This window comes from Rhododendron vialii, chromosome 9a, assembly GCF_030253575.1.
Source record: "Rhododendron vialii isolate Sample 1 chromosome 9a, ASM3025357v1".
Taxonomy (NCBI): Eukaryota; Viridiplantae; Streptophyta; class Magnoliopsida; order Ericales; family Ericaceae; genus Rhododendron; species Rhododendron vialii.
The window spans coordinates 4578657-4594939 of record NC_080565.1 but is presented as its reverse complement, the minus strand read 5'-3'; the positions used below and the strand labels follow the sequence as shown (position 1 = coordinate 4594939).

Genomic DNA, 16283 nt, shown 5'->3' with positions numbered 1-16283 from the left:
AGCTTATCCCCTGCACAGTCATATGGTCCTACCATGCCTTGCCTTGTGCCTTTGGAAAAGGACGGATGTTGGAAAATGTGGATGTCGGTATACTCTCTCAGTCCTCATTTTGTTGGTCCGGTTAGCACTTTTTGTTGTCTAAAAATATTTTCTCACTTCAAAGCTAAATAGACAATATTCAATGAATTTCCACTTTTACACTTTCAAGATAATGAATGAAGGGTATTTGAAGCTAAATAGACAATATTCAATGAATTTTTACTTTTACACTTTCAAGATAATAATTGAAGGGTAAAATAGAAAAATATTAAAGGATAAAATACACAAAGATTATGTTTCCTCGTTAAGTTAGAATCCTCAAAGAGATCAACAAATGGTGACAAAGGGAGTATATCCTAAGATTTCGAAAATTGTGTTCCCTCGTTGAGTTAGAATCCCAAAAGGGACCAACAAAGAGGGAGTATACCCCTAGATTTCGCTGATATATGCGGCTATATGTATATACTGTAACCCACCTCCCTAGACCACTATATATATGGAGAGAGAGAGGGGGGGGAGAGAGAGAGTGTGTGATAGGAGAGGTAGATTAGGCGGGTTTTTTGAGAAGAAAGAGTGATAATGAAGACAAGAGCAAGTGTGGGTGTAGTAGTTAGGATCATGTTTGTGTTGCTAATGGTAATGACTATTTCTAGTTATGTCTGTGCTTCGTTCTCTCCCCTTCAACCCCACCGAGATAATTACATCCTCAGAAGAAATCTCCTCGCCAATAGCCTTGCCAATACTCCTCCAATGGGGTACTCTCTCTCTCTCTCTCTCTCTCTCTCTCTCTACACACATAAAAGGGATTTGAAGTCCGTACAATAGTTAATGTCAATTTTATGCTTTTTCTATCTTATCCCACAATTACTGTTTTTCTTACTACTTAGAACTTTGAATGATGCCATTTGGAGTCCTTGACGTTACTGATTACTCTCTGTATAACTAAAAGCACCTGCTACGCGTCTGAATCGTTCGATGCACATACATGGGCTCCACACGATGGACACGAGTCCCACACTCATCAGACGGCTCTGGAACAAGAATACGTCTGCGTCCGGGATATCTAATATCCAAAGCATTTTTCTATGACTAATGTCTTCATCTTCTTATGGACAAGTAATCTTGAAGTTTGTTTTACGATGTGACGAAATATAAAATATATCCACTTGACTTGCTCTTTTTGTTTAATCATAACGGGAGCTAGGCCAGGGTGTACTTTTCAGTTCAGTTCTTGTGTAGGAAAATAGAGGAACCTACCAAATCAGTTTGGTTCTTGGTTTGTTTACTAGGTAACTAGAATCAGCCCAAGAACTACGCCGGTTAGTAAGTATTGACCCGGACCAACCCATACGCTAAAAAGGGTTCCAGAGATGCTGGTGGCACTCTGGTTCAGCCTCTCACCCTCCACTAATAAGATGCTAAAATTCCAAAAAAGAAAGAGGCGGGTTTGAGGGCCTCGAAGTGGAATCGAATTCTCAGTTCCTTTTGCCGAATGAGTTTTTGGTTCTAGAGATTGAGAAACGATGAGGGCCACTTTGGTTACGGGTTTTGCTAGAGCTCGAAGCAGACCAAGCCATGCACTAGGTAAAATAGTTCACTTCGATCGACTTGTCTGAATTGTAGGTGGAACAGTTGGAATCACTTCAGCTGCGGAATCGATGAGAAGATGATCAAAGAAACTGGTTAGTCTGTTACTCCATGGTCCTTTTTTTTTTTTACTCTCTCTGCAACTGTGGTTGTGTTTTATTTCTTTTCTATCGTAAATTCGTGATGGATTATTTATCTGAAGGTAGTTATTCTGGAGAATGATTTACAACAGTTATCGTAATATGACCCCTTTTTTTTTATTTTATTGAATTATCATTTTCTTTTTCTTTTTCGCCTCCTTATTCTTTTCAAACTATGCAAAAATTGTTGCTATGAGTCAGCATGCCTGATAGATGAGGAATGTTTGTCACGTTAATTGTAAGAATCGCATTTGGCTGCTACAAGTTCGTTCATTCTCACATATATCTCCTTAGTTTTGCTAATTAAAGCATTGTTTTGATCTGTCGTTTACTTCGTTACCACAGCTGATGCTCTGGTTTCAACTGGTCTTGCTGAACTTGGTTACAAATACGTCAATATAGGTGTGCCTTCCTTCTCTACGGTTCTTTCCTTGTTCATCTTTTTTTTTTGTCGAAAATCATTATCAATTTGTGTCAATGACATAAGATCATGATACTTGCTTCTTTAGATGATTGCTGGGCCGAAATTGCTCGTGACACTAAGGTTTGCTTGTTTCTACATAGTTTCTCCCATGTGGGTCGAGGGTTGGTTTTAGACAGATTAATTACTGACACCAATTACAGGGAAACCTAGTGCCGAAGAAATCCACATTTCCATCTGGCATTAAAGCTCTTGCAGACTATGTCCATGGCAAAGGTCTTAAGCTAGGAATCTACTCGGATGCAGGGTAACTGGACTGTACATTTGTGCTGTTTGAAATTGATATTCCACTGGAACACCATAATTTGAGGTGCTGGATCTATGAACCTCCATTTTGCAGCTATCTTACTTGTAGCAAAACCATGCCCGGCTCACTTGGTCATGAAGAAACTGATGCCAAAACCTTTGCCTCGTGGGTATGTTTCTGAATTATGAGCAAGAATGCACTAGAACCAAATCTCTTGTTTTCACAGAATGAAAGTCTCTTTACAAATTTATGTCCTGCTGTCATAGGGCATCGATTATTTGAAGTACGACAACTGTAACAACGATGGTTCTAAGCCAACTGTTCGGTAGGATGTTTTCTGCAATAACTGTGCACCATCATCAATTTATCATGTGGATTCCCCTATGGATGTTAGGTATCAAATAACTTCTATTGCCTCTCTCTTAATCATGCAGGTACCCTGTAATGACCCGAGCTCTAATGAACGCAGGCCGTCCCATATTCTTCTCGCTATGTGAATGGTGACTCAATTTTTCTTTGACAATGGTTTACTGCCCTTTGAGTCAGTTTTAAAATTCTTGTCGAATTGACCGACTTTCCTTGTGTATTAGGGGAGACTTGCACCCTGCTTTATGGGGTGCCAAGGTTGGAAATAGCTGGAGAACTACCAATGATATTGCTGATACATGGGAAAGGTAGCTTTTATGCAGATTGTAGTTTTTATACTCGTATTCACAAACTGGTGCGTTATGTTTCTTCAATTTTTGGGTTCTTGACAGTATGGTATCTAGAGCTGATATGAACGAAGTTTATGCCGAGTACGCAAGGCCTGGGGGTTGGAACGGTTAGTATTCTTTCTCCTTTATTCTTACAGACTGCTAGCAAATATATGACTTGGAACGAATAGTCGAATATATGGATCAGATGAGAAGATTTATTTGATTTGGTTGTGTACAGATCCTGACATGCTTGAGGTGGGAAATGGAGGGATGAACAAAAGCGAATATATCGTCCATTTTAGTGTATGGGCTGTTTCCAAGGTACTGCGGAAGCTTCTCTTCTTTTATAGCAATATGCTTAGCCTAAATACCAAAAGCCCCTTCTTTCTTGTTTCTGATGGTTATCTTCTTTTACATTCCTGCCCAATACTACTAATAGGCTCCTCTTCTCATCGGCTGCGACGTGAGAAATGCAACAAAAGAGACCATGGAAATCATTGGGAATAAGGAGGTGATTGCTGTTAACCAAGGTATACCCCATGCATATATCTCCATCTATAAACAGATACACTTCTTGTTGCTTCTCTAATTCCTTGCACTTTTTTCGTTCTTTTCCAACTACAGATCCACTTGGTGTTCAAGCTAAAAAGGTCCGAATGGAAGGAGATCTTGAGGTAACTTCGCAAAAAGTCCTCTTATTGCTTCAGCTTCGTTGTTTGCTTACATTACAGTTCACAGCACCAAGGGTTAAGTATTATTTTTCCTTTTTTACCAGATTTGGGCAGGGCCGCTTTCTAGATATCGAGTGGTTCTAGTCCTGCTCAACCGGGGTCCTTCGCGCAATCCTATCACGGCTCATTGGGATGATATTGGAATTCCTCCCCATAGCGTTGTAAAAGCAAGAGATCTTTGGGAGGTATTTTTCTGATTGATTGTTATCCTGCTCCATGAACTCTGCACAGCATTGATCTTGTTACTATTAGGTAGGTAGGTAGGTAACTTGATATTCCTAATCGCAAGTATCTCGATCGTATGCAGCACGAGACTCTGAAGGAACGATTCGCGGGGAACCTAACAGCTTATGTGGATTCTCATGCATGCAAGATGTATATCTTGAAGCCCATTGCTTGAAACAAAACTAATTAACAAGAGATCAGAAGCATGCAAGTTTGTAGTGGAATTTTTGAGTACTTGTTGGATCTCCTTAGTCCCTTTTGCTCTAATTTTTTAGTACAATAATGGTTTCAATTTGAGTAAAACTTTCTCAATGATGCAAATTGAGATATCTAGCCCTGTCAATAAAGCATGGATGCACAATTAATTTTTACCGGTGTTTGCCAATTAATTGTAACTAAGCAGATTGGATGCCGGGATCTATGCCATAGTGTTCCATGAAATTTTTACTGTTTGGTTCCCTTTTCCTACGGAGAATATGCACGTACGTGCATAGAAATATAGACTATTGTGGATGATTGATCAAGTTATATGGCTATTGTGGATGATTGATAAAGTTATACTTGCATAGAAATATAGACTATTGCCGAGTCTAATACAAGGAGTGATTTTCAAACTCCGTGTACAAATGCACTCAATTTTGTATCTTTATTTATGTAGACTTGCCAAATTGCACTAATATGTGTCCATTGTCCAAAAGTTTTTCAGGAATATGATAGTAATATATAAGGATAATTTTGCAATTTCATACAAGGGCAATTTACGGGCCGGTTTAAGAGAGAAAGAGGAGTGCTAAGTTGGTATAAAACAGGCAGCCCATTTCCCTTCCAAATCATACCTTTCTCGGCCTTTTGGCTAAGATCAAGTGTAGCATCTGTTCTTATCAGTTTAATATCTAATATGTGGGCCATCGGCTCATGCAATATTAAATTAATTTTTTGAGGGGAGGGCCCACCACATCGCACGTCGCCTCTAGTCCAAATTTATCTCTACCAAATGCAAGATTAACTGCCTGATACTCTGTTTACATTGCCCAAGACCCAATTTGTATCAAATACATCTTTGCTTATCTCTCACATTTCTATTCAATCAAAACTATATTTTCCTTTGCTTATATCTCTCTCATTTTCTCTCCCTCATTTCCTTTTCAATTATTTTTTCCTTCTTTTTTATTTCTTACCTCAAGTTCAAACAGAGCAAATTACATCTAAAAACTTACAATATGCATTAATTATGTGAACTCTCTCTCTCTCTCTCTCTCTCTCTCTCTCTCTCTCTCTCTCTCTCTCTCTCTCTCTCTCTCATAGAATGACAGAACCATAACAGAAACAAGATATATGATCAACCAACATTTATCGAATTTGAAAAAAGTCAATAAGAAATGGTTTGATCCTCTTTTGTTAGTCCCGAAAAGAGAGAACCACGTATCAATCGCTGAATCAGGGCCCTGTTGTGTACAGATCAAATGGTCCCATTCCAGGAACAATCTCGTTTCTGAGCAGTAGAGCCGTTTTTCTCTCCTTGAATAGGATCTCAATTGCAGCAATGGTAATCATTGAACATGTAACAACTAATTTCATCGTCGAATCCCTCTATGTTTTGCCAATCTAGTTCCTCCACCACAGCGAACCCCAGTTTTCAAAAAACTACTAAAAAGAATACATAATCATATACATATACTCGCCGATCAAAAAAAAAATCATATCGATATACTCTGGGACAATGCTCAAACACGAAGGTCATTTCTTGCATCAAAAAAAATCAGGTATATGATTCAATTTTATGGGAAAATGAGTGCAGGGATGGGCTCCCATAAGTACAAATTTGACACCTATCTTCATACCAAGGGCATAATTACACAGAGCTCAAAGGAATGTCCAATGAATTCAAATCTCACTCTATCAAAAGCCAGAACAAAGTTGGCAACAAAGTAAAATCAGCACCACCATCGTTTATAATGTACACCTTGCCCGACAGCAGTCTGCAAGCTTTTTACCTTGATATATTGTTTTCTATCAAACACGGGAAAAAAAAGAAGGCTGAATAATGTTGACAACTATCTACGACTTTGTTGTTGTTCTTTGGACTCCATCTCCTTTACACTATCTACTATGTGTTGTATCTTCTTCGAGAGAGACTCGTTGTGCTCTTCAATGTGCTCAAATATCATTTCCAAATGCCTCTTATACGATGCTGCTCGCTTTTTCTCAATGGCCAGCTGCTGGGACAGCTCCCGAATTTTATCATGTTCATTCTGCAAATCAATATGCATGGGAATGTTAGAGTAATGAGTAATCAAAGCAAAACCGGCCAAAAGTAAGTTCATTGACTTTTTTAAAACTAACTTGCATTAAGTTTTATTTGGAATAGGTTATATCATACAAAAAATAATACAGTAACCCTACTCTATCTTCCTCCTTGCCATGGATGAGATTATTCTCAACTTAGAATCTCAGAGAAATTAATCTCTATGAATAGTACCAACGAAATAGGGTTTCATGAAAAAGATCTCTGTTTTAATATGTAGATGGATTATGACTTCACTTGAGCCAATTCCATGTATACGTGATTTATACATGTATTATAAGACACTTGCAAACAACCTACAGCAAATTGGCGGGTCTGTTATGATGAAATTCTCAGTTGGAGCACCAGGACCGAAGGGGCTATCTGAATTTTTGTAGTAATCATCCCTACAATCCTGTTGCAGCAGACCTCAACAAAGAGTACAACATAAACTCAGCCACTAAAATAAGTTGCAGTACACTGCCCCCCCCAAAAAAAAAATAAATAAAAAATAAAAAATAAATAAAACTATTATGTTAACACGCCCCCAAAAAGCACAGTTTCACGACTAAGTGTGCCTAGTTTTCACCATGAACCCGAAAACGACACAACCCGATAACATGAAAGGTAAACCTCATTTGAAACCGCTAACCTGTTAAATATGAGTGTCGAACCACTTCACATATACCTATATTTTCTGATCTAATGAATCAAGCAGAGTCACTTCAAGTTTGAATGAAAGGAAAAAATAGGTAAGTTGAGAGAGATAAACCTAACAGGTGAAGAGACTGAAAGCAATGGCGGTGCAAGTTGTGTGATTGAGCGAGAGAGAGGCATATACTAAGTGACAAGAGTCGAGAGCGAATGAAGGCTGAGAACCAGTGGCGAGAGAGACTAAATAGGCGCTGATGAGGATGATAAATGATCCACAAAATTTGGGAGGATCAGACCCAGTCCAGTCGAGTGGTAGGGAGACAGCGCCACTTGTGAGAAGCAGAGAGAGGGATGCTACGTGTTATGTTAGGTTTTGAACAGATCAAAAAAAATAGATTTTTTAATCTAAAGGAAAAGATTGTTCATCTACCAAGAACATTTAAGCCGGTGATAATGGAGGATTCATTCAACGAGTCAGCCATGTCAAATTCAGATTCCAAGAGTTCGACATTGCGGGGTCGTGTCATTTTAGGCTCATACCAAAAGCTAGGAAACTCTAATTGCTAACTTTGTTTACCATTTGAGTCTCGCAAATGTCAAATATGTTTACTCATGAGGATAGTGCCCATCTGTTTGTTTGCAGAACCAATAAGAAAAGTATCCTTTCTTTTTCTTTAAAAAACCAACACAAAAAATAACGACTTTCTCTGCAACTCACTTTCCCTTTCTTTCTTGGTTCAATTTGACTAGTTCCAAGCATAACTTAAGCGATAATTAATGCTAGTCTAAGTAGCACAGCCATGGACACATGACATTACGTGGACAACACAGACAAGGAGAAACCACAATTCTCACAAAATGCATTACACAACACATCGAGGACACGCTAAACAAAAATTGACACAACTTATATAAGCCATCGATATGAATATTTCTTTTGCAAGATGCACCATAACTCTAGTTAACGTTAGGTGCACCACATATCCATAACTTTACAAGTCACCTATTAGGAAATGGGAATGGGTTTTATCAAGGTATGCAACAGTACCCAACTGGGATTTCCTCGGAGTTTATTACAAGTAAAAAATTTCCCTTGGTGTGTGGTCCCCAATGCTAATGTCCCTAGAGGCCTTGCCAAACAACTAATGTGTAGCTCGTCCGCAAGCATGGACAACATATGGCAGCAAATTTATTGTCGATGTATTACAAATCAATTACTGGCTAAAAATCAATTACTGGCTACAATTATACAGAGAACGACGAACTCAATAAATTTTTGTGAACAGGTCAAAGCAAACTCAATTAACTCATAGAAGTGGCATGTGCAAATGAAGAAAACCAAGAACTAACCGGATATTGATCGCAAATCAAGTCCCTTCGACCCTTTCCAGGAGCCAGAGGATGAGTGTGCTCCTTTACAAACTTCGTAACAATCCATTTGCCGGAGCTTACTTTCCTAAATAAAATCATCGCTCTGCAACCAACCCTTGTTTCAGCTCTTTGTCGTACAATCTTTTCACGCTTGTCAGGCATGCGAAAACCCTCTTTATTACACACAAGTGCCCGGCCTATCGCAGTTCCATCGCGCCTTGATCGAGAGAGCTTGCTCACACGAATGATGAAACCCACTCTTGTAGCATAGGCATTATAAAAAGCATGAGCTGCTGCTTCAGATTCAAACTCCTGGCCCAGATAGGGTTCATCTACTGGAGCTGAAATATTTAGAGCTTCGGGCTCATCAACTGGAACCAATTCTCTCCCACAAAGAATTTGAGTCACATTATCAACCTTGTTTTCATGAAATACCTCTCCAACGGAGTTTCCTCCCATTCCATTTTCCTCACCAACCCTACCTTCCATATCAACAGAATCGTTGCCATCATCATCAACTTCACAATCCACTGCAACACAAACAGCCTTTTAATAGCTACTTTAATCCACCAGATCTAATGAAAAACAATAACAGAACAAAAGAAAAGAAAAGAAAAGAAAAGAAAAGAAAAACCAAAGTTTGCATCTAAAGGAAAAATATCAGGCCTATTACATAACACTAATATTCATTCAATCTTAATCCTTCCCTTGGAAATGACAAACTGATCTAATTAAGATGTTATGAGATAACTAGACAGATTGATGACACAACACCCCTCACACGTTGTACTGTGACTAAAAGGTACTATCTAATAAGCTTTGCAATCCATGCGACAATATTGGGGCATCAATCTTTAGCATGTTCTATACCTATAATACTTCCTACAAAGATATAACCACCACACATCAGAAATAAAAAAGACCATGAACTTTAAGAGCATAAAAAAAAAAAAAAAAGCAATTTATCTTTGATAGTTTGATGCACTTTTATTCTGCTTTCATTCCTAAGGAACCATAAAAGCACAACAAAGTAAGGGTTACATGGACTCTTCCATTCCTCCTCATAATCATATGAGGTGTTGTCACATGACTCTTCTGAATGTATATAAGTTGCCGAGTGAGACACTCAACGCTTAGGGTGTGGGCTGTGTAGATCTAAATTCTAATGATATGTGTCTGACATCCATTCTCAATTTGAAGCTTGAATTTGGTTCAATCCTTCCTTTTCTTTTCCCAACCAATTTGAGCAGCAAAAACTTGAACCCTCTTACATGAATAGAATCATAGAAGATGGAATTACCCTTTCTCCTCTTTCTCCCATTGGATTTTTAAATAGGGCAAAGACAATATGATTTGCACCATATAAGATATTTAAAAGTATACCGATGAGAGCTTCAATTCTTCCATCAATGTTATTTAAAATGGGGTTTTGCATAAGTAAGGATTCTTTATACTATATGATAACAGGGAAAATTGTTGGAATGGTTAAATATCAAACCAAGCATTAACTGAACTTACATTCTTATGTGATAAAAACCTAGAGTGAGCATTATCGCCAGATAAAAACCTCTTTTAGAAATCTTATGGGAGTGCCCCAAGCATTGCCACGAGATTGTTTTGAGTTTGAAAAAAATACAGAAAATTGGCCCAATATAAACAACCCCATCCTCATAACTCATAGTCCAAACCATCACCAATAAAATTTAAAAATTTCACACAGCCAAACAGTATATTCCTAAATCCTAACACCAGCACGTCCATTTGGGATTTCAGACCTCTATTTAACGCTATCAGGAAAAAGCAGAACCAAAATTCCAATGAAAATCTACTGTATTTACAACCCAACCAAATACAGGAATGAACATCAGGGCCGGGCTTGGGTTGAAGCCTAGAAAGCCAGCTCCCGGTGTGCAGAAGCCAAGAAAGCCAGCACTTCGGGCCACAAAAAACCCTGCTCGAAGGAAGGTCCCTAACTGTTTATAACTATTACTAATTTTATTCCCTCCATCCCATATTCCCTGACCGGTATTGAAACTCGGCTTTAAAAATTTTAATTAGATTTCCAACATTAACTCTCAACGTACTCACTCACATTCCAGAAAGCCATACAAGGCTGCTTATTGAGCTCATTATTGGGCAATCTCCCTTGAGTTTCCCATTTGGTTTCGCTCTATAGCCCCGTAATTTCTTTCTTTTTCTGTTCTGGCTTTGGGCCTTGTCTTGTTTTTTTTTTTTTGAACCGCGCCTTGTCTTGTTCATGGCGGGTTTTTCTCATAGGACTCTCAAGGAGAAAGACTACATACGCACCTTTCAACCACAACTCCGGACACAACTGGGTCCCAAGCCGTTCGATTCCCATGGGTTCTATTCCCTTGTCCCTGTTTTTTGGTTAGTATTTTGTTAATGAAACCCCTGAAATACAACAAACAGAGAGAGAGAGAGAGAGAGAGAGAGAGAGAGAGAGAAGGGGTACCTGATTCCATCGTCGTCGGAGCCACCGATAGTCGCCGGAGCGGTGGGCTTTGTTGAAGTTGGATTTCTTGATTCTGATCGATATTTTAGGGCAGACAAGTTCTTTAGGCTTATGATGAAATTCAACCCCCAATTTTTTACAGGGTTAATTACTTACTTCGTCCCTGAACCATACTTTAAATTGTTTTAGTTCACACTTCAACTATCAATTATGCCTACGTAGTCCCTTAACTATCTGATTTTTTATAATGTAGGCCCCGTTCCGCAATGAGAAAAAAGGAGGGAGGGGGGCTGCTGTCCCCGAATTCGGGGCCCACTCCGGTCTCGATTCGATGATCGGAAATGTTCACTTCGTAGAGCTCGTCAAGTAGAACAATTATGCAAAAAATCAGCTTAATTGGATATCATTAAGTACTTGATCGGAACCTTTTTATCTTAAAAAGAATGGATCCGAAACACTGGATCAAATCCACTGTAACCCATGGACTAAGAGTTATATGGGCTCCGATCAGGTACTTAATGATATCCAATTAAGCTGATTTTTTGCATAATTGTTCTACTCGACGAGCTCTACAAAGTGAACGATTCAGATCATCGGAGCGAGATCGGGGTGGGCCCCAAAATTGGGGCAGCAGCCCCCCGCGTCCGAGAAAAAAGCCCTTATTTTTTAATAAGATAATTTCAAGCTAAAAAATTATGGACTTATTAAAATCTAAAAATATGCAATATGGATCTTATTTGAAAGATCTCATCGAGATCTTGAGATCTTTCATACGATGTAAAAAAAATTAAAATTTATTTTTCATTTATATTATTTTTGAGTTTGAAAATGTGAAATAAGCTACTTATTTTTTAAGAAGGTTTCTGGAACGGAGTCGTAGTCTATTAACAGACGGGGTTAACAATCCATAAAAAGCTCAGTTTGGAACTCGAGAAAAGAAATAGAAATAAAGGAAAATAATTAACAAGGAAACGAGGGAGGAAGTTAAAGAGAAATTAGGGAGAAAGTTGAATCTGTTTTTTTAAGTTTTTCCTTCTCTTTCTTTAATAACCAAATTAGGAAAGATAATTTTTGAGGAGTTTCTCTTTCTTTCCATCTCTTTTCACAAATTTGAAACAGAGCCTAAATACCGAATATTAGACTTTGCTATCTTTCTTGTCAAATAATGTGATTTCTAGATCCTTTTGGAAATTTAACGATATGGGTTTTTCCCACTCATTTCCAAATACTGAGATTTTCAAATTCAAAGAGTTATTTTATCATCAAATTCATAGAGCGATGCCCACGATAAAGGTTGAAGAAGTTTCTGTAGTATACGGTATAGTTTGGTTGATGAATTAGAGGGCTTGAGAATGGAAAAGAAGAAAAATAACAGTAATTAATTTAGTACCGTCAATGTTGAATTCACCTATTTAACAGTCAATTCTTTCCAATTGAACCAAAAGAGTGTTGGAAAATGGACTTTTGATCTAGAGTTTTTTTGGTGCCTTTGAGTCGATATTAAAGTGGGACCCAAAAACCTTTGGAGGTGAGGTTGAAGTGGGTTTAGATACTCTTAAATAAGATCTTTCAACCATTGAAAGATTAACAAAATCCATTCAGAGATAATTAACAAAATCCCTGTTCCATTGTTCAACACAGAAATTCGAACATCCAGAGCCCATATCTTCTACATATATACTATTGTTCTTTCTATGTGAGAGAGTACAAAACTACAAATTCATTTTTTGTCATTCTATATTTCTACTCTTTGTTTATTTCCAATTTAAACTGCCGTTCTATTAACAGACCAATAGCCTTTTGTTGACTATTTAAGGTAAGTAAACCTAGCTTAGTTGAGTTGGTTTGCTCGTGTATCTCCCCCGTGGTGGCCAATGTTCGAGACCCACGGGAAGCAAGTTTGAGGTTTAGGGCTATGGATAGCCTCTGAACTTCCCGCTAATTAACATACTAACATCCCGCTAATGTATAAACTATGGCAAATATATATATATACATATACAGTGAGTTTCCTGTGAGGACCTTAAATAGGCTCCTTAAGTGCGGACCTCCTCATTTCTCTCATTTACCGATTGAATTTCGATGATCCGAGCCGCTCAATGTGATCAGAACGTGATTTTGAGAGTACCAGCGAGAAATTGGCAAAAAAAATGACCGGAAAGGGCTTGATTTGAGCAGTTTTTGTTTGAACCGTTCAATAAAAAACTGTTCGGATGAAGCCCTTCCCGACCATTTCTTCTGACGATTTCTAACTAAAACCCTTAAAATCACGTTCTGATCACATTGAGCGGTTCGGATCATCGAAATTCGATTGGAATCTATGAGGTCCGCACTTAAGCTAAGTAGGGGATCCCTCATAAGAAGGGGACTCTATATATATATATATACACACACACACACACACCACGGATCCAGTGAGGGATCCCTTACCAGTCTACTTGCGGACCTCTCCTTTCCTGATCGAATTGCGACGATCCGAGCCGCTCAATGTATTCAGAACGTGGTTTTAAGGGTACCCGCATGGAATCAGCAAAAAAAATGATCGGGAAGGGCTTGATCCGAGCAGTTTTTTACTGAACCGTTCAATAAAAAACTGCTCGGATCAAGCCCTTCCCGATCATTTTTTTTGCTGATTTCTCGCGGGTACCCTTAAAATCACGTTCTGATCACTTTAAGCGGCTCGGATCGTCCCAATTCGATCGGAAAATGGGAGTCCCGCACGGGCTTCCCGCACGATAAGCCCGTGCGGGATCCCTTAAGGGAACCGGACTATATATATATATGAGTTTGGGTTGAACTCATTGGGCTCGGACCATCAAAACCTTATGGGGCTGGGCCGGCTGGCTCAATATTCGGCAAGGCCAGTGTTCAATTCATGGGATTTCGTTCAGCACACTTTAGTTTTGACAATAATCGAAAGGAATAAAATGTGCCAAACTTATTAAGTAATCTTTATGTGTCCAAGAATTTTCAAAATAACTTGACAAAGATCGATTGAACTGATGTTAGTTAGGTCAATCTTCATGATTCGAAGAGAGATCATCATCTTCCATATATCTTTGTGTTCCGCCCGTCACATCTTCTTTATTCCTCTCTTCCTCACATTTTTAGCATATGTTTATCTTCCTTGTGTTCACAAAGGTGTCGATGATCGATCAATTCGTTGTGTTCACTAAGGTGTTGATGTTAGATCAATTTAATTTTTTGCAAGGCCATTGTACGCGATGAGATCTTTCAAGTGAACGTCTCGGATCAAGTTTTTGGACTCGGGACAATGTAATTTTGCCTGGCACATAATGCTGCTGTCCCCCAACTCCATGTTTGGAAGCATAAATCCTTTCCCCAAATTGTCGTGAATTTCTTGACTTTGTCTTTCTCTTTTTGTTGCATCTTTTTTTTTGGGATCGTCTTTTTTTTGTTGTATCTTTTGAACCAATAATTCCTTTCCCCTCTTTTGTCCTCTTGTTGGTTGTCTGTTGCCTTTCAATCTCAATCTATTTGGGGATGTGTTTGGTTCTTAGACTTTGGAGATAAGGAGAGGAAAAGGTTAAGAAAGGAATTTTCTTCACTTTTTTTGGTTGGTTGAGGAAATGAAAACAAAATGAAAAACATATTTATTAATAATACATGGTACAAATAGTTTTATTTTAGCTCGAAGGAGTTTGGCCAAGTGGTTATGAAAAAGCAATGAGTTCTCCTCCTTCGTAAGATCACAGTTTCATATCTACGGAGGCTAAACATTCCAAACCTTAGGACTATTGAGGGTCATGTCTGGTTGTTACCTTCAGTACCCCGGAATTAGTCAAGATATACGCAAGCTGACCCGGACATCCGTTTCTCAAAATAAAAATAAAAAGTAGTTTTATTTTCTTTTTCGACTAATCCAAATACCGAAGTAGCACTAAAAAGCATATGGAGAACTCAATTAGTCAATTTTGAGCCCCAGTGGATAATCCGATTGGTTCGGGGGGGGGGGTGTTTTGGTAAAAATTGCTTACTCATTTTCCAAGTGCTCATTTTTCATTGAAATCATAGCCAAGGGACCTAATATCTCTTGTAACATACCAACATGGTAGTCCGAAGGTAAGTTTCTATCAACTTCAATTTCGAAAAGTTTCTCTCCATCAAAGCAATTGTTACCGATATAGTCCACAAAATTTAATAAGCAACCCATTTGAAGACCATCATCTTTCCGATAAGATCTTATAAAATTAAGGACATCAATCGATTTTGTTATTTTTCTTGGCGCTAGCGGCTCCACCTTTAAGGTAGAGTGGTCAAATGAACACCCTAAAATTTTATTTTGGTGAATTTTATGCATAGTAATTTTGTTTTAGGCTTAATTTGGACACTCAGATCTATATTATGAACACTCATCAATTCAAGAAATTCATAATTGAACACCTAATACATGTAGCTCAAACAAGGTTCATAGTCCTTAGCCAAAACTTTAGAAAATTGGGAGAGAAAAAGATGACCTATTTCGTATCGGTATCGTTCTTTGACTTTTTTTTTCTTTTAACGACACCTGACTCTACATCTCCAAAAAGATCCATGCTAACCTATTCGCCAAATTTTCTCGTAGAAGAATATTAGTAGATTTATGTGCATGTTTAATCTTGGTTGGCTCAAAATGAACATTTTGTCATGAAAATTTGCAAAATCTTATATATTTTTATGTTTTCTAATCACACTACACATACAATTATTTGAAATTCTGCATATATTCCATTTGTTAATAGCGATAATACTGTAATACCATATGAATTTTTGTGAATATTCTACTCCTTAATAAATGTAAAAATTAAGGTAATTCTTAAACACTCAGTTAAAAATTCCTGGAGCTGCCATTGTTTCTTGGCAATATTGTTCTTAGAATAACTCATCCCATAAATTATGTTTTTTAGGAAGCATACATATTGTATTTATAATAAAAACAAATTGCAACTAAACCAAAACAAAATACAACCAAAAACTACGTACAAAAGTACAAAGAAAGAAAGATTTGTTCTTTTCCAGAAATACTTTTCCTTCCGCAAACTTCTTTACAAATCAAGGAAACAATAATCTTGGGTATCAGCCACAAGATCTGATTGTTCACAAAATTGACCTTATTATTTGTTGAAGAAAAACATCACGCTTCCGATAGTGCAAGTTATGTTGACTATCATCAAAATGAACTTTAATTTGAAAGAACCCACAAAGAATTCAACAAGACGGCCGGGGTTATCAAAGGTGGCCTTAAAAGGGGTCCGATATCTTCTTTTCCGAAAGTTTTTTTTACCTCTATGCCAAGAGATTTTTTAGCCGTTGTATTATGTGATTTTTTTTAATATTTTAAATTCAATGGACA

General features: G+C 37.9%; 2 protein-coding genes and 1 pseudogene across 2 annotated transcripts; 2 read left to right on the top strand and 1 right to left on the bottom strand.

The window, feature by feature from the left end:
- The first annotated feature begins 247 nt into the window (after nt 1-247).
- On the top strand, nt 248-4589 carry LOC131299934 (alpha-galactosidase 1-like). Its single transcript, XM_058325515.1, has 15 exons — nt 248-794; nt 1663-1721; nt 2112-2168; nt 2276-2310; nt 2391-2494; nt 2588-2663; nt 2761-2819; nt 2929-2994; nt 3085-3168; nt 3253-3317; nt 3431-3513; nt 3632-3722; nt 3817-3866; nt 3968-4108; nt 4231-4589. The coding sequence occupies exons 1-15, from the start codon at nt 619-621 to the stop codon at nt 4321-4323; spliced, it is 1239 nt and encodes a 412-aa protein (XP_058181498.1). The 5' UTR covers nt 248-618; the 3' UTR covers nt 4324-4589.
- Nucleotides 4590-4980: 391 nt separating this feature from the next.
- LOC131302188 (U2 spliceosomal RNA) lies at nt 4981-5106 on the top strand (annotated as a pseudogene).
- Nucleotides 5107-5888: 782 nt separating this feature from the next.
- LOC131299933 (protein FAR1-RELATED SEQUENCE 1) lies at nt 5889-11087 on the bottom strand. Its single transcript, XM_058325513.1, has 3 exons — nt 10931-11087; nt 8437-8987; nt 5889-6400 (listed from the first exon to the last, which is right to left on the bottom strand). The coding sequence occupies exons 1-3, from the start codon at nt 10938-10940 to the stop codon at nt 6203-6205; spliced, it is 759 nt and encodes a 252-aa protein (XP_058181496.1). The 5' UTR covers nt 10941-11087; the 3' UTR covers nt 5889-6202.
- Nucleotides 11088-16283: the final 5196 nt, after the last annotated feature.